The following is a 26811-nucleotide window of genomic DNA, read 5'->3' on the forward strand; positions in this document are numbered from 1 at the left end:
GTGGAGCTGCAGGACAGCTGATAGCAAAGCCTGGACCCTTTCCCAACTTTCCCCCTACTAGGACCAATACTCACGATGGACTAGACGATGTCGTCAACTTGAGCAAAGTGTGTAGTAATTAGCATTGGGTCGTTGTAGTTTTTAAAAATACTGTTTTAAACTTTTCCCATCGCACTAGTGTTTTGACCGAATGGAAGCTCCAAAGATGATTTGATAATTGAACAATATTTCAATAATCGAAAATCTCCGAGGTCACTGGACAACATTCAGAGATAAAAAAGGGTGGCTATGTCTATGTTAACGCCTTCAGAGTACTATTCTTGAGAAATATACAAAGAGCAAAAAGAAAAAAAAAATGTGTCGTAGCTAATTTTTAAAGATTTGATATTTCTGAAAATTATTCGAAGACAGCTATCAGAGCTAGCGTTTTTAGCCGATATGGGCAACTAGTTTTTCTGACAGCTTCCCCAAACAATAATCAGATAATATCCTCAGTTATTTTATAATACATTCTGAAAATTATTTCAAGCTGATTACCAATAGTGTCAATAACCGATGTTAGTCATTGACAGCACCAGCATCATCCCCAAATAACTCTCATATTAGTGTTAGATAACACTTTTTGAGCTTCCATTCGATATTGTAAAGAAATTTGTCAAACCCTATTTGTCAAAATATAGTCAATAATGTATCAAATTGTGTTTCTGATTTCGCTAGTCGTCTTCTGCATATCTGTGATCATCTCAGTCCAAAGTAATATTATATCCATCGTAACCCTTTACAATGTCAACCGTCCTAAGTCCTAACTAAATTCCTGCTTTTTTTGATAAGTGAAATAATACCGTCTAAGATTTTATTTAACACTAGTTTTTTACATTGTGTCTATGTAGTTTTAACCAAATTTTTGCATTTTCTCTCCTATCATGTCAGCCCTCAGTCATGTCAAGTCTTTGAAGTTATTTTGAAAAAAAAAAAAAAAAATGTTTACCTACGGAATCTGAAGCACCATGAACGATCATATCCAAAAGCAAATTAATTCTTGGAAATGACATAAAGTACAACATGCTGTCTATGTCGACAACTATACTAATGTTACCACCAAGAAACATTTTGTTAAATGTTTAATCGAATCTATGACGGTCAAATAACAAATGAAGACAACAACCCTTGCTGCGATAACACCTACGTTGGTAGCCACCTACAGCACTGGCGCTATCCCCAATGATAGATTATAGACAATGATTTTTAATATGTCATGTGCTTCCCATGATACGACATACAAAACCTAGCTATCTATTCTAATGTACAGTCAAATCATTCAGCTGTCCTATCGGTTCTACATCGCCATGTCATTCTCTTCCACGTGCCCTAGAAATGTCTACCTAGTTATTATACAAGGAAACGTTGTTAATAATAAATATTTGTCCAAAATGTCATATACAAGGCATTAACGCCAATAATTCAATTTAAGTATTGAGTATTGATCACACCTCACACGTTGGCTTTGTAAAGATGTCTTCTACTTTGTAATCATAAATTACGTTGTCCAGCTAGTAAAATTAATCAGTTTTCGTCATGTCAAGCTGCGTTGGTAAAATGCGTCCAAATATCGATCACACGTCAGCTTTGCAACCCAGCACCATTGTATGCTACACCCTCCTTCCCAATCTCAGTTGACCCCGACAATTCAGATAAATGTAAACATTATGAAATTTGTAACCAAGTATCACTGTAGGCACTCAAACATACTAGGAGCCACCCACAAAACGATCTCCTACAAATACTAAGAATGGAAATGCTACAAAGTTTCAAGAACTGTGTGTGTGTGTGTGTGAAAAACTAACGGTATCAATTATTGCATATTTTTCAAATGAAACTAATAGTGTTTGTCTATATCAACCGAATAGTTTAGAAAAATAAATAATCCCAAGTCTAAAAACATCTATATAGCTTTCATAACCCTTCCATATATGATGAAAAAGGAAATCAAATGTACTTAGCTTTGATTAATTCGATGTCCTGGTGTCCGACTCAATACTCGGGCGTGGGATTTGATGTACATGAAAAGATAGAAAAAATATTATTAGTGTTTTGGTTATACTTTCACTACGGCCATTCAGAATGGTTCAACGGATGCAGATGAGAAGATCATTCCTGCTGTCTTAACAGCGATCATCAAACTCAGTGGTAGATAAACTTGAAATACACGAACGCGAAAGAAAAACAACAAATGAACGAACGCGTATATTCTAAAAGAGAGAATGATCTTCCATCCGATCTTCAAGTGATCCTAACAAGCGACATATTTCGTTCAGGCACTTTTGAATGTCCGTATGGAACTTGTTCACACAAGAAATCTACCTCGACCAAGTTGGCAGAACGCGCCCATACCCCTTTCTGAATCGAAGGGCAGGGCATATTTTATATAACTCATTTCGATATCATAATGGCCAATTTTTCCGAACTGGTTCATTATGCAACTGAAATGAGTTGCATAATGAAAAATAGTTGTATAATGTTCATAATACAACTCATTTGGGTTGCATTATGTACATTATGCAACTTAAATGGGTTGCATTATGAAAAAAAATCATTGCATAAAATTTTGTATGGAACTCGTTGCAGAACTCGATTTTTTCAGCACTCTTTGTATTTATCCAACTCGGCAAGCCTCGTTGAATAAATGTACGACTCGTGCTGAAAAAATCAACTTTTTGCAACTCGTTACATAAATAACTATATCCACTTCAAAAAATGTTAGTTTTTCATGACCGTCTTCAAGCATACGGGGCAGAATGGACACCCTCATGGGGCAATATGGACACCATGAGACATTTACGAATTTCGTACATTATTTACACCTATAAAGTCATTTCATTACAAAACAACTATTATGGATGAATAATTCGCCGAAGTAGATCATTTTTGTTCAGTTAATTTAAATTCAGGCTGTTTTGGATAAAGCTTCGATTTTGTCGGCATGTACAGCTGTGCCTAGAACAACTATTTTCCACTTCTGTCGTTTTTTGACCAATTTGTTTCACCCTATGTCTACTATAATGAACATTTAACCAAAAATATACTGAAATCGAAGAATTTGGTTGGTTTGTGATTTAGGTTATATTTTTTCCTTGCCGCTTCTTTCAAAAAGGTGAGTGTCCATTTTGCCCCGGCAGCAGAAGATATTTCCAAACTTGATTTTTGATATAATAAAGAAGAATTATAAACATGTTAAGCATGTAGATATGTACAGCAAAACTACTTGCAGGTTTTAATCGACCTGCTCACCAAATCTTATTTTATATGGTGTGAAAATTATAATTTCCATGCACAAAAACACGGAGGACGCAACTTTTTCGTGTAAAATCAAGTATAATTTTAATTTCAAATGTTTCTTTCCTGAAACTACGTTTTAGACAAATGGAATATATTCTCCATTCATTAAAAGTTCAAAAAAGTTCGCATATTTCAAAATGTTGAGGGTGTCCATATTGCCCCGCCTACCCCTAATACGGAACGTGAAACCTCGGAACATCTGTTTTGCAGTTGTGGTGGGTGCTTTATACACGTGCAGGCAAAGATTTCTAAATAGTTGTTGCTTGCAACCCTGTGAAATCTGGTCTGCAGAACCTGAGGTCTTGGAGTTTAGAAATAAGATTGTACCTGACTGGGAGACGACGCGTCCTGGTGGAAACTGATTAAGTACTTGACACATAGCTAGCTAGATGCGAACATCAAAACGGGACATGCCACAAAAGTTCATCGCAGTGGCTTAATTTCCCCAACAGGGGAGAAAAAATATTAATAAGCTGGCAGTAAAGCTACTTTGTAGTTAATAAGATCTCACAATAGGTATCGAATTTAAACTAATATTAATGAGCTGGTAATTTCTCAACTGCAATCAGAAAGCAGATCTCACTTTCAGACAATTTAGTGCTTTATTTGACAAAATAGTTTATCTCTAGGATTTAACGCTAAAGCGACGCACGCCGCACAATGTCACATTTATTGGAATAGATTTTTCCAGTCGAGAAAAAAAAAAACACATTCTTACGTAGGTAGCTTCCTGTTAACCAGAACAATGTTCTTCCTTAAACGGTGCCATTTTTATTTTTTGCTTTTTGGAATTACGACCTTACAGCTCTACGATACTTTGTGTTGTGACCATGGGGAATTAAAACGAGTTTATAATTTAAAATGCCGGGACCATCTCTCTAGGGAGCCCCCGCTTCAATCTCACTGGCCGGCACGTCCGGTTCCTCATCGTTGTAGATGTTCTCGGCCATTTGCCAGACCTGCATGATGTTATCCTCGGACACCGAGCAAATGACCCAGGGTTCGTTCGGGTTCCACGAGAAATCGGAGATTTTGGCGGTGTGGCCGCCGTGGATGAACAGCAGCTCTGGGGGACCGTCCTCGGTGTCTTCGGCGCTCTGCTCTTCACCAATCTTGGATAGATCCCACACGTGCAACCGTCGGTCGGTGCCGGATGAAGCCAGAATGGTCTCGTTATGGGGCGACCATTGGACCTGGAAGATCTCGTCTTTATGCGACTCGAACGAATGCAATTTGAGTTTTAGGTTGCGGAGATCCCACAGGGCCACGGTTTTGTCCGCAGATCCAGTGGCCAAAATGAATTCCGAATAAGGGTTAAAGCTGAGGCAGTTCACCTCGGCGGTGTGGGCATCGACAGTATGCGATGGTTTGGATGTGTTGTTACAACGGGTATCCCAGATCATAAGCTTTTGATCGTCTGCAACCGAACCAAACAGGGATTCGTGCAGCAGATGCCAGGCCACGTCCTCAACGACCGCCGTATGACCGGTGAAAATGTTCTTGGCATCGATGATTCGATGTTCTTTCGGAGTGGCATTAATGTCCCACAAGCAGATGGTATGATCATCACTAGCCGATAAAAGATATCCATTCAGATTCGGATTCCAGGACAATCCGTAGCCTTCCTTTTGGTGACCTCGGAGACGCAGATCTGGATGACATTCGCCGCTCGGTTCCGGTTTGCTCGGATGCTTGGTATAGTCAAACACCAGCACGTCACTAGATGGTGTTTTAGTAGCAATAACACAAGGGTTCTGTGGCATGTATCTAGCCCTGTTGACCTCACCCTCGTGATTGATCTTGATTTCAATCTCAATCTTTCCCGACACAGATCCAAATCCGCCAAACTCTCCTTTCTCGTTGTCATAATGGCTCGCGTCAAACTGGGCATCTTCGTTTGGCAGCTGCACGCTGGCAATCAGCAGATGATTTTGTTCATCGGACGTATGCGTTCCCAGGATCAACCGATGCACCGAGTAGTCCTTGCCCTCCGGTTTGGTCACATCCGGCAACCACTGTGCAGTCAACGAAGGCCATTCCAGGGCATGGGTCATTACCAAATCGTACAAGAACGGAGTGTTCTTCTTCCATACTTTGTACTCTTCGTTGATAACGCGCTCCTCGACGGCATCATCGAATGCTTCCGCTGTTGAAACAAAATAAATTCAATCAAATTCCAGCACTTTCGCTACAACGAATTAACACAAAATCCTACCTCCATCTCCGCGATCACCCATTTTTGCAGATGCTTCCGTACAGAGCAATCACCCGCCAAATCGCGTCAAGCTTGCAGCCAGCCGAAAAAGTTCCTCACCTCTTCTTCGCGCTTCACCCAGCTCCCTTCTTCGGCAGACACGCTAGTAAATTGGGGCACTTTGAACTGCAATTATTCGATAGATATAAACATTTTCATGAAAATTTTACCACAAACACATTCGCTAGCACTATTTCCTCTAATAAAACACAAAACTAGTCGAAATATTGAACTATTTTAGCAAAAAATCGAAATTATTACCAAGCCACACACAACACCACTGCTTCGCTCGTCACAAAATCGGCGCTTCTTTTGTGCAAAATGCCGCAAAAGATGGCTGCGTACCAAATGGAACAAGGCGATGGAAACTACTGGGTCATTAACATATTGACGTCTGTCACTTTTGCACTCAGTGTTGGCAGTTTACCGGGGGAATAGTGGTTTTGCAGCGCGGCATCACGAACACTAATGCAAAGGGAAGATTCTAAAATTACATCCATCGTTTTTCGGGATTTCTAGAAGCCCCCCTCCCCCCTCTGTCACGCAATTTCCCTATACCTAATACACGTACTGTCACACTTTTCTAGAACCCCCCCCCTCCCCCAAATGTTGGACGTAATTTTTGAACGTTCCCAAATCTACTGGTAGAAAATATGCCCATTCGATTTTGCCGGGATCAGCTGATTTTTGTCTACTATTTTCAACCAGTAACTCAGGTAGTGTTCGTGTAATGCAACGTGTACGTACACGCAACACCACTTGAAGCAGAAACCACTACAAGCCATGTTACGAACCGACATACAATGAGCCATTTTACGAAGTGACAACAATGTTGATGATGATACCGTCTACCCCCGTTGGTTTGACCTCATCTAATCTGAACACTTTTTAATTTGACCCCCTCTAATCTGCACATCGTTCAAACCTGGTTCAAACTAAGAATGGTTCAAACACAGACAAACAGACGTAACACTCTGATAATTCACATCGTACACCGATTTAACGGTCTTTTTCAAAATTTGATAGTTGGCCAACTGCCCAACCGTGGCGCTCGCATCGTTTTTGTTCGAGTTTGACGTTTGCTCACTACCGCCACCTAGTTGGTGGTCGGCCAAACATAGGCCTTTTAGCATTGGGCGAATATGTTTTCGTGACTATGATTTGAATCGAAAAATGTGCGAAGTGTTACGTCTGTTTGCCTGTGGTATCACTAATAAACAAACAAAAAAACATATATTTTTTTCTAAATTTCAAAACCCAATTGTCGGCTATGGGGAAACTTCGGGTTTCATCCTCGATGTCAATATTGTTGCCACCACGTATGTGGCAACCCTAATCCCACCTAATGCATCTGACAGGAGCCAACATCTATCGTGTATCCACAATGGAATCCTTTGTGGATACATAAATGTTTACATACAAGGTGTTGGATTCTTAAAAATGGCGGCCTCGCACCCTGGTGGTTGCCACGGTTGAAACCCGAAATTTCCTCACACGCGAAAATCAATTTTTCTTTAAATTTATACGTGAAACCTGATGTCAATCGTAGTGCGTGGGGTAGCGGATCTTGTCCTCTATCTAGCATGCTTTGCCCGATTTGCCCGACATATGTCCGACGCACGGTTCAGGAGAAACATCGATTTTCGTATTTTTGTATCAAAAATTCCCTCCAGTCCAAAAAAATACGTCAACACAGATTGGAAGAAGAAGAGCTGACAATCTGCACTCAAAAAAAAAAAAATCGACATGTTTGTTGGTCGATGATCACGTTTTGCAATGGTAAATTTGAAAACATTTTTATACTTGTCATTACCGCAAGACGTCTTTCAATGCAAGTGCCGGTAAATCCACACGTTTTGAGAGACGAGACAGCCAAGGGCTGAAAGTCTCTTTAATAAAGACAAATCAATCAATCAATCAATCAATCACACGTTTTGGTACCCCTTTCTGGTCGGTGTACCCTAACTTGTTCCTGGTTTTCGAGTGTGTGGTTCGTGTGTTGCTAGTGCTTATTTCGGAAATTAAACATTTCAAACGAAATTGTAGCTATTGATGATTGTTTCTCTTTCTTTATCACTTTGCACGATATTTTATGTAGCAGCGAAGCAGTATCGATGTTTCAAGCGTATTGCATCTTGCTTTGCTCTTTAGATTACCGTGCAAACGTTCAAACGTTTGAAATATTTGTTCACACGTCAAACACCAAAGGCAGTAGCAAGTAAACAAACCGATTATTCCATGCACCACCCAAAAAGTGTAACCGTCGCTGAAAAATTCTAGCAGCGAAACGAACCAATGTATGCTAAAACTTGTGGGAACATATTGTGGTGGGACAAAAAATTTTTGCAGGGGGTCGAATACGGTGCAAAAGATGCAATATTTTTGCCATGAATATCAAGCAATCAAAACAAAAACATTGGACGCCATGTTCAATCGAATGCTGGGTTACTGATCCTGGCCTTTCGTCATCCCCCTATTGTACTTAAGTAAAAATCTAAGTGGTGCGAAGAGAAACGGTTTTATTTTTCAAGCTAGCTAACACACACCTACACACTCCCGGCACACAGCTTGTAAACACGCACGAGCGTTCAATTTTCTTGCAACCACCTCTCTCAGCGCGGTTGTCAAACACGCCGTCGCGACGCTGTTCGGAAATGGTAAACATCTGAGTGTCGCGGACTGACTCAATATGCTCTCTCATCGGGAGCCAAACATCGTGAGCCAAACATTGAAGATGGAGGTTATGTTAAACCTTGTTGAACCTGTGTGATTGATTGAAGAGTATTGTTATCTAGGTGCTGCGGATATAATCAAAACTGTTGTCACGATATCTCCATTTGCCGCTGTCATGTCGTTGAAAAGCGAGGAGAAGGATAAACATAGTTTTGAGTCTATTTTAGCTTATTTTGTAACAACTATCCATCAAAATTTCCATCGCGAATGGAAAATAATAAACTTTGAACACGAAAACAAAATCGGAATAATGATGGATTGATCATGTTTACCATTTCCGAACAGCGTCGCGACGGCGTGTTTGACAACCGCGCTGAGAAAGGTGGTTGCAAGAAAATTGAACGCTCGTGCGTGTTTACAAGCTGTGTGCCGGGAGTGTGTAGGTGTGTGTTAGCTAGCTTGAAATATAAAACCGTTTCTATTCGCACCACCTAGGTAAACATGATCAATTCACCATTAAATATTCCAATTTTGTTCTCGTGTTAAAAGTTTATTATTTTCCATTCGCAATGGAAATTTTGATGGATAGTTGTAAAAAAAAGCTAAAATAGGCTCAAAACAGTGTTTATCCTTCTCCTCGTTTTCCAACGGCTTGACAGCGGCAAATGGAGATATCGTGACAACAGTTTTGATTACATCCGCAGCGCCTAGATAACAATACTCTTCAATCAATCACACAAGTTCAATAAGGTTTAACATAACCTCAATCTTCAATGTTTGGCTCCCCATGTTTGGCTCCCGCTGAGAGAGCATATTGAGTCAGTCCGTGACACTCAGGTATTATAAAAATTATATATATATATATATAAAAATTATAAAAATTATATAAAAATAAATAAAATTTTATTTTTGGGTGTAGTCCTACGCCAAACCCGCAAAAATAAAAATCGGCGTTGGCAAACAAAAATGCCCAAGTAATTTCGAGGTCCTACAGGACGCAGCCAAAAACTGTACTGTCAAAAATCGTCTGCGAAGGAAAAGCAAAACGGTGCGTGTGCAGAGCTAGTGAAAAGATTTTTCTTTCGTAAATTGGAATTTTATTCCAAAATTGAGAACGATTCTCTCGACAAATATCGGTGTAATCGTTTCTATGCATCAACCGCAAGGTGGTAAAACAGTGATTTTGTTGAAATAGTGGCTGAAATTGTCAGCACAAGTCAAATTGGACGCTGGGTGGATCGAGCGGCCGCCGCCGAGCTATTGGGGCTGGGGTTACGCCTTCCACAGAAACGCTGTGCAAGCAAACATCGACCCCATTTACGGCAAGTTCCCTGGAGTGGAGGAGTCGACGAATTGTGGCATCGGTTTGGCGTTGGAGATTACTACGGCTGGCTATACGGATTACTTTTTACAGGAACTATTTTCGGAGTGCAGTGCTTGATTTGTGGGTTTGCTAATTTGTTTTTTATTTTTTATCTATTTCATGGGATTCTCTGGGAATTAACTTCGGGTGAATTGGACATATTTGTATGGATAATGGTATGAAATTGTGTGAAATGATAAAAACTGTGAATTCCGCGTGCACAACAAAATGATACAAACAATTCAGGATGTCAGTGACTGTGTGCCGCTGTACTTGCCGCATAGTCTGTATCTCAAGCCGTCGGCCAAGTTCAATGTGTCCGTTGCGCTGCCGAATGCCATCACTGGCAAAACCATCTCCAACTATGAAGTTATGGAGAAGATGCGTCAGATGATCCTGCCGGACAAATTCTCGGTGCTGAAGGTGAGTGTTCTTCCCTCGTTCACGATGCTTCGTTTACCGTTATTATCAAAAGAAAAAAAAAAATCTCGGAGCGAGACCCATATACAGTCAGGTTTTTTTTACGCGGTTTTCATTTACGGTTTTCATATACTGGCAGGTTATCGTTTTTAATAAAATTACAAATTACAAAATTAATTTACGCGGCCGCGTAAATGAAAACTCCATACAAAAAAAAATTTCGTCTTATTTTTGCATGATTCGTCGAGAAATGGTGAGACTTTTTTTACGCGGTTTTTTGAATTTTGAACTGAGTTTTATTTTTACGCGGTACGTATCCCCCGCGTAAAAAAAAACCTGACTGTACTATTGTTGAATCAACATTGCATCATTTCAAAAACTTATACTCCGGCTAGAAAAAAAAAATGAATTGGGTTTTTAAATTTAGAAAAATGTTTTGATTTTATTGTTTTACACGAAAGAGCACCTTTTTCTCAGTCCTAGGATTTTTTTTCAGATTTTTAGAACTTTATTTTGGTACCTAAACCAATTTCAAAGAGATTTTTTGAAATCACCTTTTGACAGCTGGGCAACAATTTGACAACTCCGCCCAGTACAGAATACGACGAGGGGTGATTCAACAAATCGCTCCCACACAATCTTCAAACTGATTTTATAATAGCTTCCCCAGCACCAAAATTCATGAGAATTTGGTTTTCGGCGCAGTTTGGCATGTAGATTCAGAATATGGAATTATGTCTGCACCGTTGAGGAAGCCAATTCACAGCAAGAATTTATGTCGGCATAAATCGTAGAAGCTGTCGCAGAATTTCTTTCGGGATTCCTGTTTTACGTATTCGTCTTGGTATTTTTCCAGGATTTCTCTCAAATTTGTTACAGGATTTCTACTACACTGCAAAATATTTTTGCTGGTAATCAGCAAAGTTTGCTGATTTTTGTCGTGCTGATTGCATTCAGCAATACAAATTACTGAGTATCAGCAATTATTTTTCAACTTGCTGAATCATCCAGCAGTTTTGACAGTTGATCAGCAAAGCTGTGCTGAAATTCAGCAAAAATGTTGCTGAAATTCAGCAATTTCTTTTGCTGATTTTTGGCGTGCTGGAAGCATTTTAAAATTTTGGTGTGTAGAGTTGCTCCAATGATTTCTTCCAATGAGTTTTAGCTGGTATATATCTTAAAGCTAAATGTTCTCGCGGGATTTATTTTGAAGTTTCACCTAAGGTTTCTCTCGGAGTTTCTTCTGGAACTTCTATCAGGATATTTCTTTCGGTATTCATCCGGAGTTTTTATGAATTAACCCTGGATTTGCGAATAAGATTTTTTCCTGAGTGCCTTCTTGGATTGATACAGGAGCTGTTGCACTATGTGGTAAGCGTATATCATTACCCCTTACCAGGCTTGACAGAAACTCCCTCGCGAGAAAATGAGGAAGCGAAATCACAACGCAAATCCTCAACAGCAGCGAGCGCGAGCTTGCCGCGCAGCGAGGAGTTCGTCCAACACTCATAATTGCTTGTTGTGTTTCTCACGTCCACTCACACTCAAAAAGCTCTCGCGAGTTCCACTCCCATACAAAGAAAGACTCTCGAGGCGAAAATCGCACTCAAAAACCCGAAATAATTATCGACTCTTTTTTCGTTCCCCTCTTCCTCGCTCAGTTTTTATTGCCTCTCTGTTTGGGTTTCGTTCGCTCCCTCGCAACGAGGCAAAAGCAAAACACCACTCTATAGCATGTTGCAAAATTCTTTTGATTTCGAGGAGGATTATCAAGCCTGCCCCTTACGCTTGACCACCAGAACAACATAATTACGAACCCGGAAGAAGTGATCTTGTACCGACTTTTCGAACCCTCTAAGCAGAATACCCTCTTCGAATGAGTGTAATCAGTTTCGTACCTTTTAATTCCGACCTAATTGCTTATCCTTTGACAGATACGCGTATTTCGTCTACCACTTGTAAGTAGTCTTCCTCAGTGTCAGTTATCCACTGATACTGAGGAAGATTACAAGTACGTTACAAGATATTTCCGAGGCGTTCTAACCCCTATCAATCACATGTAAATCATCTGAGATCCACTGAAAGCACCGAAAACGCCTATGTAATATCTCTGAAACCCATCAAAAATCCTCCAAAGCTTCCTGGAATCCCTTTGAAATTCCCCTAAAACGTCCCCTAAACGCATCTGAGAATTCCCGAAACCACCAAAAACCCCTCCAAAATCCGCCAAAGATCCTCTAAAACTTCCTGAAATGCTCCTGAAATCCCTTAAAACCCCGCCGGTCCCATGTAACGCTCCTGAGACCCTTCAAAATCCCCGGAAACGCCTGTGTTATGCCTCTGATACCCGCCGGAAATCCGCTGAAACTTCTTGAAGATATGACGAAGCCACATCTCGAATTTGCAAAAGAACAAATCTGAATAATCCGATATAAGTTTGCACTGAAAAGTTGATCGATTGGTCACTACCAGCGGGCAACCAATCGATTAGCATTTTAGCGCAAACCAACGTTTGATTCCTCAGATTTGTGTTCTTGAAAATTCGAGATGCAGCTTCGTCATCACTTGAAATGCCCCTGGAAACGCCCCTAAAATCCGCTCCAAAAATCAATGTCCCCAACCTGACCTCCAGGTACCCCTCTGAAATTCCCTTTGGATCCCCTGAAATACCTTCAAGACCTCTTAAAACGCCCCTAAGACCCCCTGAATCGTTCCCAAAATCCCCTGAATCCCAAGTGCCCCTGAGACCCCTTGAAACTCGTTGATCTCTTGATACACTCTGATACTCTTTGGAATACCCCTGAAACGCCTCTGACATCCGCCAGAACTCCCCTGGAACCCCCTGAGACCCCATGGAATCCCCCTGAGACTGCCTGAAACTCCTCTGAGACCCCCTGAAGCACTCCCAAGACTTCCTACAATTCCTGAAACTCCCTAAGAGAACTCTGAAACCCCCTTAAACGCTCCTGAGATCTCCTGGTACTTCGCTGAAACCTTTTTTTGCCCCCTCACCCCGACAAGTCTTATGGATTTCGCTATTCAATGTATGAAAAGCATACGAGAACTATGAAATGATGAAAAAAATAAAAATTACTGATTTTTACTGATTACTGATGCAAACTATGAAAAGCATATGAACAGTATCCTCAGTGTAGTTATTGAACTTCCCATGTTTTTGACTCTTATTGCCTTAACTGGCTATAACTTGAAAATGGTCAAACTTATCAAAGTTGTTTTACCCTTATTCGAAAGGTTATTGAATTTTCTATCAAATGGCATCTTTGAATCGATTGGTTTAGTTAAATAACCAAGTTTTCTAGTGCAAAATAACTAAAAATAGTGTATTTTTATGGTTTTTTTGTCAATTATCTTTGAAACATGCGTAATAAATTAAAATTCTTTTTTTGGCAAAGTTGTGGCCTCTGTTACACTCTACAATGCGTTCCTTGACTCCAAACTTCTAGCTCTTATCGTTTTCTTGCAATTTAAATCAAATGTGCGGCACAATGCGCAAAAAAGTGCTTTCCATGACAGTTGCAAATTTATGATCTGAAATGCGATGTTAAAATCGAAATTGCAACAAAACGATAAGTGATAAAAGTTTGATATCGAAGAACGAATTGTAGAGTGGAACAGGGGCCTCAACTTTGCCAAAGAAAGAATTTTAAATTATTACGCATTTTTCAAAGATAATTGACAAAAATAAATTAAATACATTACAAATAGCTCAATTGCTCTAGAAAACTTAGTTATTTAACTAAACTAAACCAATCGATTCAAAGATGCCATTTGATAGAAAATTCAATAATCTTTCGAATAAGGGTCAAAAAACTTCGATAAGTTTGACCATTTTCAAGTTATAGCCAGTTAAGGCAATAAGAGTCAAAAACATGGGAAGTTCAATAACTACGTAACGGTTAAGATTTGACCATATGCGTAGAACATTTTTTTCTCCATTTATGGTCCTCTAACACCCTTTAAAAAGTTTGCACTCAGGAACCTAACACCCTGTATTTTACCCTATAAATAGAGGCATTGCTCAATTATTACGTGCTGGAGCAAATGTGAGCCCGGATTTGGATTCAGCGGCCCAAAATCCGTCGGGACACATAAGTTTGCTCTTGAGACAAAAAAATATTGAGACTGTCCAATAGTTAATTTTTGTTTCGCTGTGTTTTTAATGTTGTATTGTAGTGATGAACCCTCCTACGGTGAAAAATCATTTTAATAAAGAATAAAAAAAGGAGCTGTTGGTGATATTGCTCTTTGAATTCTCCCTGTGATTTCTTTTAAAGCTTTTCCTTATAGTTTTACCGGATTTGTTACAGTAATGCACCTGAGACTATTTTTACAGACTTTCTCAGGACTCTTCCCAGAACTCTTCCCAGAATCTCTACCGGAAATTGTCCTGAGATTCTGGATGCTCTTTTTGGGATTTATATAATAGGTATTCCCAGAGTTCTTGCAGTGTTTTTCACAGGTTTTCCACAGAATGTCTTTTGAGATAACTTACCAAATTCCTTATAAAACCTTCCCGAAGAAATACTTTTTTAGAATAAATCTAGGTGAAATCCGCAAAATAATTAAAAAAAAAATGTCGACAGGAACTTCCAAAAAAAAAAAAAAACCTGGGAAAAAAGGAAACATCTCGGAAAAAAGTTCTAAGAGTTCTCCCGAGAGGAAATATTATGGACATCCAAGGAGAAACTTTGTAAACCTCAAGGAACTACGGGAAAACATCCGTGAGGAAATCTGAGGAAAAATCAGAAAACTCTTTGGAAGATATCCTTGGAACTTCCGCAAGAATTTTGTAAAAAATCCGGGAGAAACTGTTATCCCAGAAAACCACTGATAACAAGTTGTGAAGCTACTTTGGAAGGATCTTCAGGAGGAATCTAGCGAAAAACTCTGGAAGCATATCGGGAAAACCTCTGGAAGAAGTAACGGGAGAAAATCCCAGGAACTACTCTTAGAAAAATTTGAAAGATGCTTACTTCATTTTTGGGAATATTTTTCAAGTTTTTGCAAAGTACATATACATTTTTGAAAATTAGGCTGAATTTTTGAATTAAAAACTTTTAAAATTTTCCTTTGGAAAAACCTTCAAAGCTCAGGGAATTTTATTTTGGGTTATGAGTACACTGAAGGACGGCTTGCGGTAATGACCAGCATAAAAATGTTTTCAAATTTACCATGGGAAAACTTGATCATTGACCCACAATCGCTTCTTGTGTGCGTTCTGTTTCCTCTCTTATCAACCGAAGCGATAGCCTAGTTAGTGGTGGCGTGCGAGCCTGGTGATCTCAAGGTTCTTGGTTCGAATCCGGTTGTCAACAGAAACTTTTTTTCATTCTAAACCGCAAACCGTCTTGTAGTGTAGAGATCCTGGCAGTTTTTCGTCATTCTTGCTATTGTCCAGTTGAGCAGCACTAATCTTGCATTCGCTGAACGCGAAGTCTCCAGCAATGAAGACCTTCCTTCAAGTTCTTTTCGATAATAACGATAAATGGAGCATCGTACTTTCGAGTGCGTTCGGAGTTAGATCCAGATTGTTTGATTCTTAACAGGTTCGATCTTTGTCGCAGGTTTCCAAAAGCACGGTCGGGCTCATCCGCTTCGAGGGCGAGCTGGAAGACCGGAGCAAACTGCGTCATGTACTGTCGCGGCTCGACGGACGGCCGATCCGGCTGCCGGGGTTCAGTGAATCGGTAAAACTGCGAGCATCGGAGGCGAAAGACGATTTCCCGACCCGTCACGATTGGGATTCCTTCTTTCGCGATGCCAAGAACATGGACGAGATGAAGGCGGGCGAACGTCCGGACACGATCCACTTTGCCAATTTGCCGATCAAGTGGTTCTGTCCGCGGCACATGGAGAACGAGGACAACGCCAAACCGAGCGAGAGCATTTTCAAGCGGATCTTCGAAAAGTTCGGCGATGTCCGGTGTGTGGACATTCCGATCTGTGACCCGTACCGGTCGCAGATGAAGGCGCACATGTCGGGCATGCAGAAGTTTAGCTTCGACCAGGAGATGTACTTCGAAGGGTAAGGCTTTTATAGGGTTTATTTGAGAGGTATATGTTGAGTTTGCTAATCCAACCTTTTTTCTTCAGGTATGTCCAGTTCAGCGAGTACGTCGGGTTTGTGAAGGCGATGGATGAGTTCCGGGGCATGAAGCTGGTGCACAAGGAGGTGGACAAAAATCTGGCGGTTTCCATTGCGGTGGATTTCGACCGGACCAAACACCTGAGCGATTCTTCCATCAAAAAGCGAAAGGTGGTCAGAGATCGACTGATTGCGGCCGATCGGGAAAAGGAAGAGCTGGAGAAGAAACGCGCCGTCGAAGAGGAAAACAAAAAGGAACGCGAGAGGTTTGAATCTGTCCAATATTCTGTTTTCATGTTTCTTTATTCTCTATGATAGTTGAACTTCAGGCCCCCACTGGCCTAGACTATGAAATGGTAATATCAATTGAAGTAAAAGATATCTTAGCTTCCACCGACCGATGGTCACCCATGCCGGGATCGGATCCGGAAGATTCGATTGTCTTTGCTTTGATCTCCCCTTTCCAGTAGATTCTTTCCAACAGCCGTCAAGAGCGACTGAAAAAAAATGAAGTGCAGTGAGATGAAACCGAAAAAGTGCAAAGTTCTCTCGAAGGAATCTGAACGGCTTCGGCAACGACGAATGAATGGTTCTGTATGGATGCCACTTGTATATTCCACAGAAAGCGTCAGGAGGAGCAACGCAAGGCGGAGGAGCTGAAACGCATGCAACGGGAGCAGCGCCGCAAGGAGAAACACCTGCAGAAATTGCGCCAGAAGGAAACGGATGAAATCAGCCTGAAGATTCTGCAGGAGGAGCGCAAGCTCATGGAGACCCAACGAAAGCTGGAGAGCATTCGCTTGATCGACGCTCTGTTCGAGAGGATGAAGGTAAGAATTTGATTGAAGATAAACCTGTGTTAACGGGCCCATATAGCCGAGGCGGTAAACGCACGGGTATTCAGCATGACCATGCTGAGGGTGACGGGTTCGATTCCCGGTCGGTCCAGGATCTTTTCGTAAAGGAAATTTCATGGACTTCCTTGGACATAGAGTATCTTCGTGCCTGCCACACGATATACACATGCAAAATGGTCATTGGCAGAGGAAGCTCTCAGTTAAAAACTGTGGAAGTGCTCATAGAACACTAAGCTGAGAAGCAGGCTTTGTCCCAGTGACGACGTTACGCCAAGAAGAGGAGGAGGATAAACCTGTGTTTTGAGCAGGCAAAGTCTTTGTATCGGAAATTCGAGTTTTTAATTGTATCATTCTTCCGTCCAGAATCACAAAAGTTAGCAAAACGATTCAATTTCTGAAGTTTTTTTGTATATCACTCAATTTTTCCCCTAGAAACAAATTTCATAATATTCAAAACTGCATTGCAATATCTAATTGAATGTTTCCAAACCTATTAAGCACCTAATTTAAATGAGCTTGCTAGTAGTTATAAATGTTCAGGGCTCTGCATGGCTATTCTGAAACAAGAACTTTCGGTGCTAAATTAACTATCGATTGTTTCAAATTCCAGATAAAACAAGCATTGCTAGATGGAAAAATGATCAAGTCCGAGTCTTCCAAGAAATCCGCCATCCCTGCCAACAAAAAGGTAGACAAACTCAAAGCAGCTCAGCAGAAGGAAATGGAGAAAATGCGTCAACGCGTTAAGGAAGTCAAGGACGGTAATCTGTTGAAAAATTTCTTGGGAACATCTGGTCGCAGCTCGTCGGCACGATCTCGCTCGCCCAGTATCAACACAATCAGCTCGGACGACAGTATACTGAATGACTTCCCGGTAGATGCGCGGACTAAAAAGAAGAAAAAGAAGAAAAATAACTCGGACGATGATTCTTCCGACGCACCAGTGTCCGATGAAGAACGTGAACCGGCACAAGAAGCACAAGCACCTGCGGCGGCGGTACCATATTCTGCTGTGCCGCCCACTATGGGAGCTTATCCTGGTATGTATCCGGGCTTCGATTGGGCTGCTATGGGGTATGCATATCCGTATGATCCTTATTACGCCCAGAGGGCAGAATACTACGCTAGCGCTATGGCCTATCGTGATTATCGCGGTGCACCACGCGGTGGAAGATTTTCGAGAGCACGTGGCCGAGGCAGTTATCGGGGTCGTGGCTATGGTTACTATAGGGGAGATGGTTATGGTGATTACGATTACCACGATCGTGACCGGGATAGATCCAGATCATATTCAAGGTCCAGGTCTAGATCAAGGTCAAGATCGCGGTCCCGTCGTCGCAGATCTCGCTCTAGAAGCCGTGGACGCTCCAGATCTCGCAGCCGGTCCCGTCGTTCTCGCAGCAGAACTCGTTCATCTCGGTCTCGGTCTAGATCATCAAGGTCAAGATCGCGTAGGTCCAGATCGAGAGCAAAATCCGAACGCTCTCGATCGAGGACACGTCGGTCGGAATCCAAGTCCAAAAAGCCGGTGCAGATGTCGAAACCTACGGCCAAGCACCTGGCTTCAACTATGAGAGATTCAAGAACTAAGTCCCGATCGAACTCAAGATCCAAATCGCGATCGAGATCTAGGTCGCATTACCGCCATCGTTCGCGCCATCGACATCGATCGAACCGACGACGATCCTACACCAAGGAGCCGGAAGATGAAACTGTTCCCGAATCATTCCGGAAGCATCGCATCGTACTTCAAACGGACAAGCTTGTCAAGAGCGCCAAGGAGATCGAAGAAGAGGTCCGCGAACATCTTCGAAAGCAGCAGGAGGAAGAGGAGCGTCGTCTTAAGGAGGCCGAAGAGAACAACCACGATGGAAATATCTCGGAATCTACACCAATGGAAACAAGCAGTAATCATAAAGGTTCGAAACGGCATTCACGACGATCTTCGCGTTCCCGATCAAAGTCCCAGCCGTCGCGTCCCAAATCACCCCCTCCAAAATTATACTCCAAGAGTCCTTCACCAATCAGGGCCAAGTCAAAATCCAAATCTCCTCCCAAAAATAGCAAAAATCACAGAGAGCCATCTCGGTCAAAATCCCCTGCCAAGGAGAAACGCCCCAGAGATAAACATCGCCGGGATTACTCGCGGTCCAAATCGCCCAACGGACCATCGGACAAACGCAAGGACAGCCGCAACAACGAGCGAAGCCCTGTCGATAGCGAGCGAAGCCACCGACGTCGACATAAATCCCATTCGGATCGCTCGGAACGCAAACGGAAGTCACGATCGGTGGACAGTGCCAGGCTGGCGTCGCCAAAGCGCAAGCCCAGGGAAAACAGTCCCTGAAGAATTTGTGCAGCTGAAATGGAGTAATAAAATTAGAGAAGCTTCTTTGGATCACGACTGGATAGACGCTGCGAAGTACACACTAGTAGTTATGTACGGTTAAATGCTGAAATGTTTTAACTCTAGAGACCAACACGAGCTCTAAGCTTATTTCATAGGAATAAAATAATAAATGAATCGTCAGTTGAAAAAAAAAACTACCTATTTTCTTTTGATGTTTGATTTTGAGTTATGCCGAAAATATCCTACTTAGGACTTGTGCTTCCAGTTTCATTAGACTTAATTCGTTACATTGGTTTCTGGCCAAAGTCTACGGCCCATACAAATTCCGAAAATTTTGTATTGATAAAAGTCTTCGAGAAGGGACTATTACATCAACAGACTTAAACCACAAGCTCGCTGTACTCTTCGATGAACCCACCATCCAGAAGCCAGAAGGTGGTCAAAGCCGGAAGGATACGTTGGGCATGTTACTTACTTACTCTGCCGTAGATGATACGCAACACCTTCCGTTAGAAAACTCCAAGGGCGCGTTGGTCCTCTGCACGTAGAGTCCATGTTTCGTGTCCATAGAGGACTACCGGTCTAATCAGCGTTTTGTAGATAGTAAAGTTCGTGTTTTCGGATATTCTTACGTGCGAAGTAGGTACTGCTGATTGCCATCCCTCTAGCAGCAGCGAATGTCACAAGGCGCAGACCATTATCGTTGGTAACAGAATGAAGGCTTTCCGTTCCAATGACAGGCCGAAAGAAACTTTCTCTGCCGATCTGCGCATTTGCATCTCCGATGACTATTTTGACATCTTGTTTTGGGCACTCTCCGTAGGCCTTATCAAGGCTCTCATAGAACTCATCCTTCACGTCATCGGGTTTGTCGTTCGTTGGCGCATAGATGCTGATCAGGCTGTAGTTGAAGAACTTGCCCTTCATCCTCAACACACAGATTCGGTCGCTTATCGGCTTCCACCGAATAACTCGCTTCATCTGCTTCCCGATCACTATAAAGCCAACTCCGCGTTCTGCCTTATCGCCGCCGCTGTAGTAGATGTGGTACTTGAATGAAGTGTTGGCGATGGGATCCACCGCTCGGAATTCGCGTTCTCCGGTTTTGGGCCAGCGTATCTCCTGGATAGCGGCCACATTAACGCCGACATTCCGCAGTTCACGAGCCAGGAGCCCAACACGTGCGGGTTCATTCAAAGTTCTCACGTTCCAAGATCCGACTTTCCAATCGTTGTCCTTTATTCGTTGCCGGGTCTGTTGCCGTTGAATCAATCCGTTTACTCTACTATTGCTTTTCTGGGTGTTTGAAGGTTTTCAGCAGGCTACCTTACCGGGGCCGCGCTGCCTACATTGCGTTGAAGGGGCTGCCTTCTTAGGTATAGCTGACGCAATACAGCATTTCATACTCAGCCGCTGGATGCCAGAACAGACGCTGTTATTAGATTATTATAAAGATTTGGGAGGATGAAGAATTGCCCACCAGTTGGTTGGATGGCCTCATATGCCCAATCTACAAGAAAGGGCACAGACTGGAGTGTGCCAATTACAGAGGGATTACCCTTTTAAATTCGGCGTATAAGATACTGTCGCGTGTCCTGTTCAACAGACTGCGACCTCTTGAGGAGTCCTTCGTCGGCGAATACCAGGCTGGTTTTCGTGAGGGCCGATCAACGACGGATCAAATGTTTACCCTGCGGATGATCCTAGATAAATTTCGGGAATATAACTTGCAGACTCACCATCTGTTCATTGATTTTAAAACAGCGTACGATTCAGTGAAAAGAAATGAGCTTTGGCAGATAATGTCAGAACATGGTTTTCCGGCGAAACTAATTAGGCTGATACGCGCAACGCTGGATGGATCAAAATCAAGTATTCGGATCGCGGACGAAGTGTCTACGTCGTTTGTGACCTTGGATGGATTGAAGCAGGGGGATGCTCTTTCAAATTTATTGTTCAACATTGCACTCGAAGGAGCGATTAGGAGGTCAGGCGTGCAGAGGAATGGCTCTATCATCACACGGTCGCACATGCTCCTCGGTTTTGCGGACGATATTGATCTCATCGGCATCGATCGTAGGGCAGTGGAGGAAGCTTATGCTCCTCTGAAGAGAGAGACAGCGAGGATAGGCTTGACGATTAACTCTACCAAGACGAAGTACATGATAGCGGGTAGAGACAGAAGCAGGCCTAGTGGTGTTAGTGCTGAGGTAGTGATTGATGGGGAAGTGTTTGAAGTTGTTGAAGAATTTGTTTATCTTGGAACACTTGTGACATGTGACAATGACGTTTCCCGTGAAGTGAAAAGGCGTATTGCAGCTGCGAATAGGGCCTTTTACGGATTGCGTAGCCAGCTTAGGTCCCGTAACTTGCAAACGCAAACAAAATTCGCTCTGTATAAGACTCTGATTCTTCCGGTTGCCCTCTACGGTCACGAAGCGTGGACGTTAAAGGAGGTAGACCGAAAAGCTTTTGGAGTTTTTGAGCGCAAAGTGCTGCGGACAATTCTCGGTGGGAAACAAGAAAATGGAGTGTGGCGCAGACGCATGAATCACGAGTTGTACCAAGTGTACGAAGATGCGAATATTGTGAAACGTATAAAATACGGCAGACTTCAGTGGGCTGGACACGTAGTGCGAATGTCGGAAGAAAGAATAGCGAAAACAATATTCAGCAGAGAACCCGGTAGAGGTAGGCGACTTCGTGGGCGGCCGCGAACTCGCTGGCTGCACGCGGTTGAAGAAGATCTACGATCCCTACACGTTCGGGGAAACTGGAGGAACATCGCCCAAGACCGACGAAGATGGTGCTTTACTATACGCTCGGCATTGGAGTAAAGTTACTTTGTAGCCAACAAGGTATCAAGGTATCAAGGTAAAGTTCGTGTTACGGCGAACTTTATTCGATCGTAGAGTTTTGCGGAGTCCAAAGTAAGCACGATTTCCTGCCACAATGCGCCTCGGAATTTCTCTGCTGGTGTCATTGTCGGCGGTCACCAGTGAGCCCAAGTACACGAATTCTTCAACCGCCTCGATTTCATCACCGTCGATATAAATTCGGGGTGACGGGCGCGGTGATTCCTCCCTGGAGCCCTTTGCTATCATGTACTTTGTCTTCGATACATTAATGACTAATCCGATTCGCCTGGCTTCACTCTTTAGTAGGATGTACGTTTCCGCCATCGTCTCAAATTTCCGAGCACTTATATAATATAATATCAATATCATCAGCGAAACCAAGCAGCTGAACGGACTTCGTGAAAATCGTACCATCCCAAGTAACAAAATTAAATTTATAATGCTTTTGAAGTATTCTTCAACACCTGTTCTTCAAAACCATACATAAACCAAATTGTTCTGCAAAACGACATCAACTCAACCATAAACCCGCCATAAGACCAAAGAGGCCCATCCTAAGATGCTCTTGAAGAGTTGTTTTTAAATTTCTCTTAAAACTTGTTGTACTTCCCAAGTTGTCCTCAAGGCGAATTGCTCTCTCATTGTAGAATTCTTCAAGTGCACGATAAAACGATAATAAATTTGTCGTGGTTGTTGCTGATGCAGCTTTTATGTCGACAGAAAAGTTTGGTGAATTAAATTGAAATTAAAAATACAATGAAAATGTCACATTATTGTAATCGGGATTAATTTATTACACAAATTGGAAATATTTCCGTGGTGTAACAAGGATGCCAAATGCCAAGCAAAATTTATCGTATATATGTTGCAAGATACTTCCAAAAATTGCAACGCGCTTCCATTATAACGCACTAATAAAATATTCAAAAATATTATTCCTGGTCATGCCAACATTGCTCATGAGTTTTCTCAACATGGCTTCCATTGAAATCTAGGCCGGTGGTCGGTCCATCATCGATGGTTTCAATCAACATCACCATAAGATCATCTTCAATTTCTTTCAACTCATGCCAGAGCTAAAAGCATAACTCAAGAACACTAGGATTTATAACGTTCTCAATGCAGCCTGATTTCTAAGGTAGAATCATAAAACTTAGCAATAAAGCTCTTTGTTCTGCAACTCTAAGATAAAATAGGTATAAAACATCCATAAGACTAATCTGGCCCACTCTTCAGGAGATCTTCAAGGCTGCTTTTGAAGACTGCTTTGAAACTAGTTGTATTTATGTACATGCGCTGATGATTGATTATAAGAACTTCATGAAACTTTAACAAGAATATCTTGAGGCATGTTGATCTTTTAGCTGTCTTTCTCAAAAGTGTCAACAGTGCATAATAAATAAAATCTTTTACCTAAGCATTATGCAGATGCAAACAAGTTTTGTTTCATGGATGAAATATTAATTGAACTGCGAATTAATTTTCATCAAATTGAAATGGCTAAAACATTTAAATTGCCTGACGCTGACAGATCATTGATGACAAAGATCCGAAATTTTCCGTGCCATACCCACTTTTTCGTTGATATGCCACCCAAAACATACGAAAATTACAAAGCGCCTCAAAAATAATATCAATCATTAATATACGAAGACATAAATTTCCTTCAAAGCAAAAGGCTACGCCACTTTTTCAATTCTTTCTGAGCATGGCTGCCATTCCAAGCGAACAAAACTCATGCAGCCGCCATCAATTGTTATTACCTTTAATCCAAACCTCCTCAAAACAATGATGGAACCAAGTCACCTTGCATGAACGCTACAGCCTTTATTGAAGATTGTTTTTACTAGTTATGATCTTAAGGCAGATTTGTTCGTCTTAAATGAAACTTATTCGTTTTATACAAGAGTAACAGCCTTTGACAATTGTTTGTTTACGTTTTCGATGCTAGAAAGTTCAAGCCGAACATTTCAATAGGTCCTATCTGCATTTGAGAGGCTCTCTTTGTTCACTTTCTCTTTCAATTATTGCAATGTAATGGTACACTTTTCAACTATTTTTGCAGTACAAATTAAAAGACGATTGTTTTGACCATCGTTCAATGCAAGGAGACAATCATAATACAAATAAACAGCTGAGATATTAACGAAAGAGAGGGAAACCAAAGAGAGTCTCTCTTCTGCAGATAGGACCTTTAGACATGTTTGGCCTGAGTTGTCTCTGTACATTTCGCGGTGTTTTGTGTCAAGATGTGCCAATTCTATTTTGTTTCCCTGTATGTTTGCTATTAATAATGAAGTGCAACTTACTACAATTACACTATTTGGCATGAGCTTGAGCAGAGTCACAGTAAGTACCTATTTCATTTTCGATTCGCATAGCTATGGCCTGTGTGAGAAACTGGTTGAAGGCAGGACGACAGCAGCCAGCTACTCGCATTTTTGATTGGCCGTAAAATCATTATTTCGTTGACATGATTACTTTTTAGCACAAGAATGGCTAAATTATCAGTGAGCAAACATGTTTATGTGTTTATATTTGCATGAGAACGCGGTTTTTCAACCAATTTGTTACATTCATTATTTGGATTGAAAAATAAATGGCTCTAGCTCAAGAATAGAAGGATTCAAGAAGTTTTTAAAGGAGGATTAGCCAAATGAAATGCACTTGAATAAACGAAGCATAAACTTTCAATAAAATATGTTGATGTTATGTGTTGAAAATAACTTCAAATACGCCTTAAAACTTATTATAAGATTTAATGCTCTTGTAAATTCAGTTGTTTTATGCGCGAATTTCAAAATTAACTTGAAGACAACTTAAAAACTGCAAACGAACGAAGATTGTTTTCTCTTGATAAAAACAACTATAAATGTTCCATGAATTGGTCATTCTGTGATAAAGCTTCCATAAAAATAATCGAATCTAAAAGGAATTGAAATTGTTACTTGGGTGGTTATATCATTCGATATGGCGTGCAGGCTGTTTCGTCCGATTACCGATCTGTACATTTCCTCCCTTCTTACCTGCGCGTTCATGTCACCGACAACGATGCTCACGTCACGTGGCGAGCAACCATCGTATGTTTGCTCTAACTGCGCGTAGAACGCTTCTTTCTCGTCATCAGGTCTCCCTTCGTGTGGGCAGTGGACGTTGATGATGCTGTAGTTGAAGAAACGGCCCTTAACTCTTAACATGCACATTCTTGCGTTGATCGGTTGCCACCCGATCACACGTTGTCGCATCTTGCCCAACACTTCAAATTCTGTTCCCAGTTCATTGGTGGTGCCACAGCTTTGGTAGAAGGTAGCCGCTCGATGCCTGCTTTTCCAAACTTTCTGTTCAGTCCAACAAAGTTCCTGCAACGCCACGATGTCGAAGTTGTGGGGATGTAATTCGTCGTAGATTATCCTGTCACATCCTGCGAAAACAAGTGACTTACAATTCCATGTTCCAAATTTCCAATCGTAGTCCTTTTTTCGTCGCGCGGGTCTTTGCCGACTGTATCGAGTCCTGTTTTCTCCTATATTATTCGAAATGGGGATTTTTACGGGTGGCCAATACTCCTGTCTCGCCGGAGGGCCATCGTGCCAGTTCTGTTCAACGTCCCAACCAACACTAAAACGACCACGCTGATGGGGCTACCACATTGGATCGAGTTGGGCGTGATGCAGCGTTTGTTACTTAGCCGCTAGATGCCAGAACCCAGAACAGACGCTATTTGAGCCGCACCTCCTTGGTGAACAGACGCTCGGGTCGTACCTCCTCAATCTAGCTGAAGTCAGAACGGCAACAGTGCCCAGGCTGCACTACCAGCTAATCACACAACCCGTAGCTGGCGATCCACGTGACCCTTACATCGACTGAATTGTCCACTCTTCATTTTCTCGGCACTCCAGCAGTATCCTTCTTTGTAGCCGGTCTTCGGACAATCACTGCACTTATGGTTCCCGAATGAACAGCCTTTGGCATAGTGCGGCGCTCCGAACAACCAACACAACACTTCCGGTTTTCTGGCACTATTTACGCTTCTTTTCTCGCTTCTGAAATTTGGCTTGAACTTCGCAGGACTCTTCAAGAACTGCATCCACGATCGTATGGTGTTCACTGACACCGGATTCTCAATCACTTCCGTATCATGCCACAGGTTAATCAATCTCTGGCACTCCTCGGAAATCTGTTCCAGCGTAACATCATTTCGTTCGCTCTTCGATGCGAGCCAGCAAACGTGTCTTTACCTCAGTATCACGGTCGGATTTCAGCCTGCAGACGAAGACTAAACATTTGAATTGCTCCTCGGTTAGCTTCGTGAGCTCAAATTCAGCGCACTATTTGTTAATGTGACAAGCGTACGTAACGTTATCTTCGGTAGGCTGATCCACAATTTGTAAACAGCGATATCGACGGCCGATGATGGATTCCAAGGTACCATACAACGATTTGAACTTCCTCACGGTTTCCGCAAACAAAAAGTCTTTTGGGGCTTTTGGCAGTATGAAACTTACATACCGCTCGTGCTCGGACATTCCCTGCTTTCTCATGAGCAGACGAACCTTGGCACTCTCGTCGAGACGGCTGGCATGCTTCTCAAACA

General features: G+C 42.0%; 2 protein-coding genes across 6 annotated transcripts; one reads left to right on the plus strand and one right to left on the minus strand.

The window, feature by feature from the left end:
- Positions 1 to 3915: 3915 nt before the first annotated feature.
- On the minus strand, positions 3916 to 6006 carry LOC109621259 (chromatin assembly factor 1 p55 subunit). The gene is made up of 3 exons (XM_020076250.3): positions 5852 to 6006; positions 5552 to 5716; positions 3916 to 5482 (listed from the first exon to the last, which is right to left on the minus strand). Exons 2-3 carry the CDS (start codon positions 5571 to 5573, stop codon positions 4215 to 4217), a joined length of 1290 nt encoding a protein of 429 aa, XP_019931809.1. The 5' UTR covers positions 5574 to 5716; positions 5852 to 6006; the 3' UTR covers positions 3916 to 4214.
- A 3268-nt stretch (positions 6007 to 9274) lies between these two features.
- LOC109405021 (A-kinase anchor protein 17A) lies at positions 9275 to 19553 on the plus strand. Of its 5 annotated transcripts, none has more exons than XM_029877952.2 (6): positions 9275 to 9429; positions 9873 to 10049; positions 15614 to 16092; positions 16161 to 16418; positions 16775 to 16982; positions 17620 to 19553. In XM_029877952.2, exons 2-6 carry the CDS (start codon positions 9999 to 10001, stop codon positions 19354 to 19356), a joined length of 2733 nt encoding a protein of 910 aa, XP_029733812.2. In that variant the 5' UTR covers positions 9275 to 9429; positions 9873 to 9998; the 3' UTR covers positions 19357 to 19553. The 5 variants fall into 5 exon arrangements, with proteins under 5 accessions (XP_029733812.2, XP_062716554.1, XP_029733799.2 ...); XM_062860570.1 differs by having other exon boundaries at positions 9278 to 9585; XM_029877953.2 differs by having other exon boundaries at positions 9293 to 9311.
- The last annotated feature ends 7258 nt before the right edge of the window (positions 19554 to 26811 follow it).

This window comes from Aedes albopictus, chromosome 3 (genome assembly GCF_035046485.1).
Source record: "Aedes albopictus strain Foshan chromosome 3, AalbF5, whole genome shotgun sequence".
Taxonomy (NCBI): Eukaryota; Metazoa; Arthropoda; class Insecta; order Diptera; family Culicidae; genus Aedes; species Aedes albopictus.

Coding starts and splice junctions, on each gene's coding strand:
- LOC109621259 (XM_020076250.3), bottom strand. CDS start 5,573: ATGGGTGATCGCGGAGATGGAG. Junction 5,483..5,551: donor GGGTGATCGCGGAGATGGAG/GTAGGATTTTGT, acceptor TTGTTTCAACAG/CGGAAGCATTCGATGATGCC.
- LOC109405021 (XM_029877939.2), top strand. CDS start 9,855: ATGATACAAACAATTCAGGATGTCAGTGACTGTGTGCCGCTGTACTTG. Junction 10,050..15,613: donor ACAAATTCTCGGTGCTGAAG/GTGAGTGTTCTT, acceptor GATTCTTAACAG/GTTCGATCTTTGTCGCAGGT. Junction 16,983..17,619: donor CTCTGTTCGAGAGGATGAAG/GTAAGAATTTGA, acceptor TTCAAATTCCAG/ATAAAACAAGCATTGCTAGA.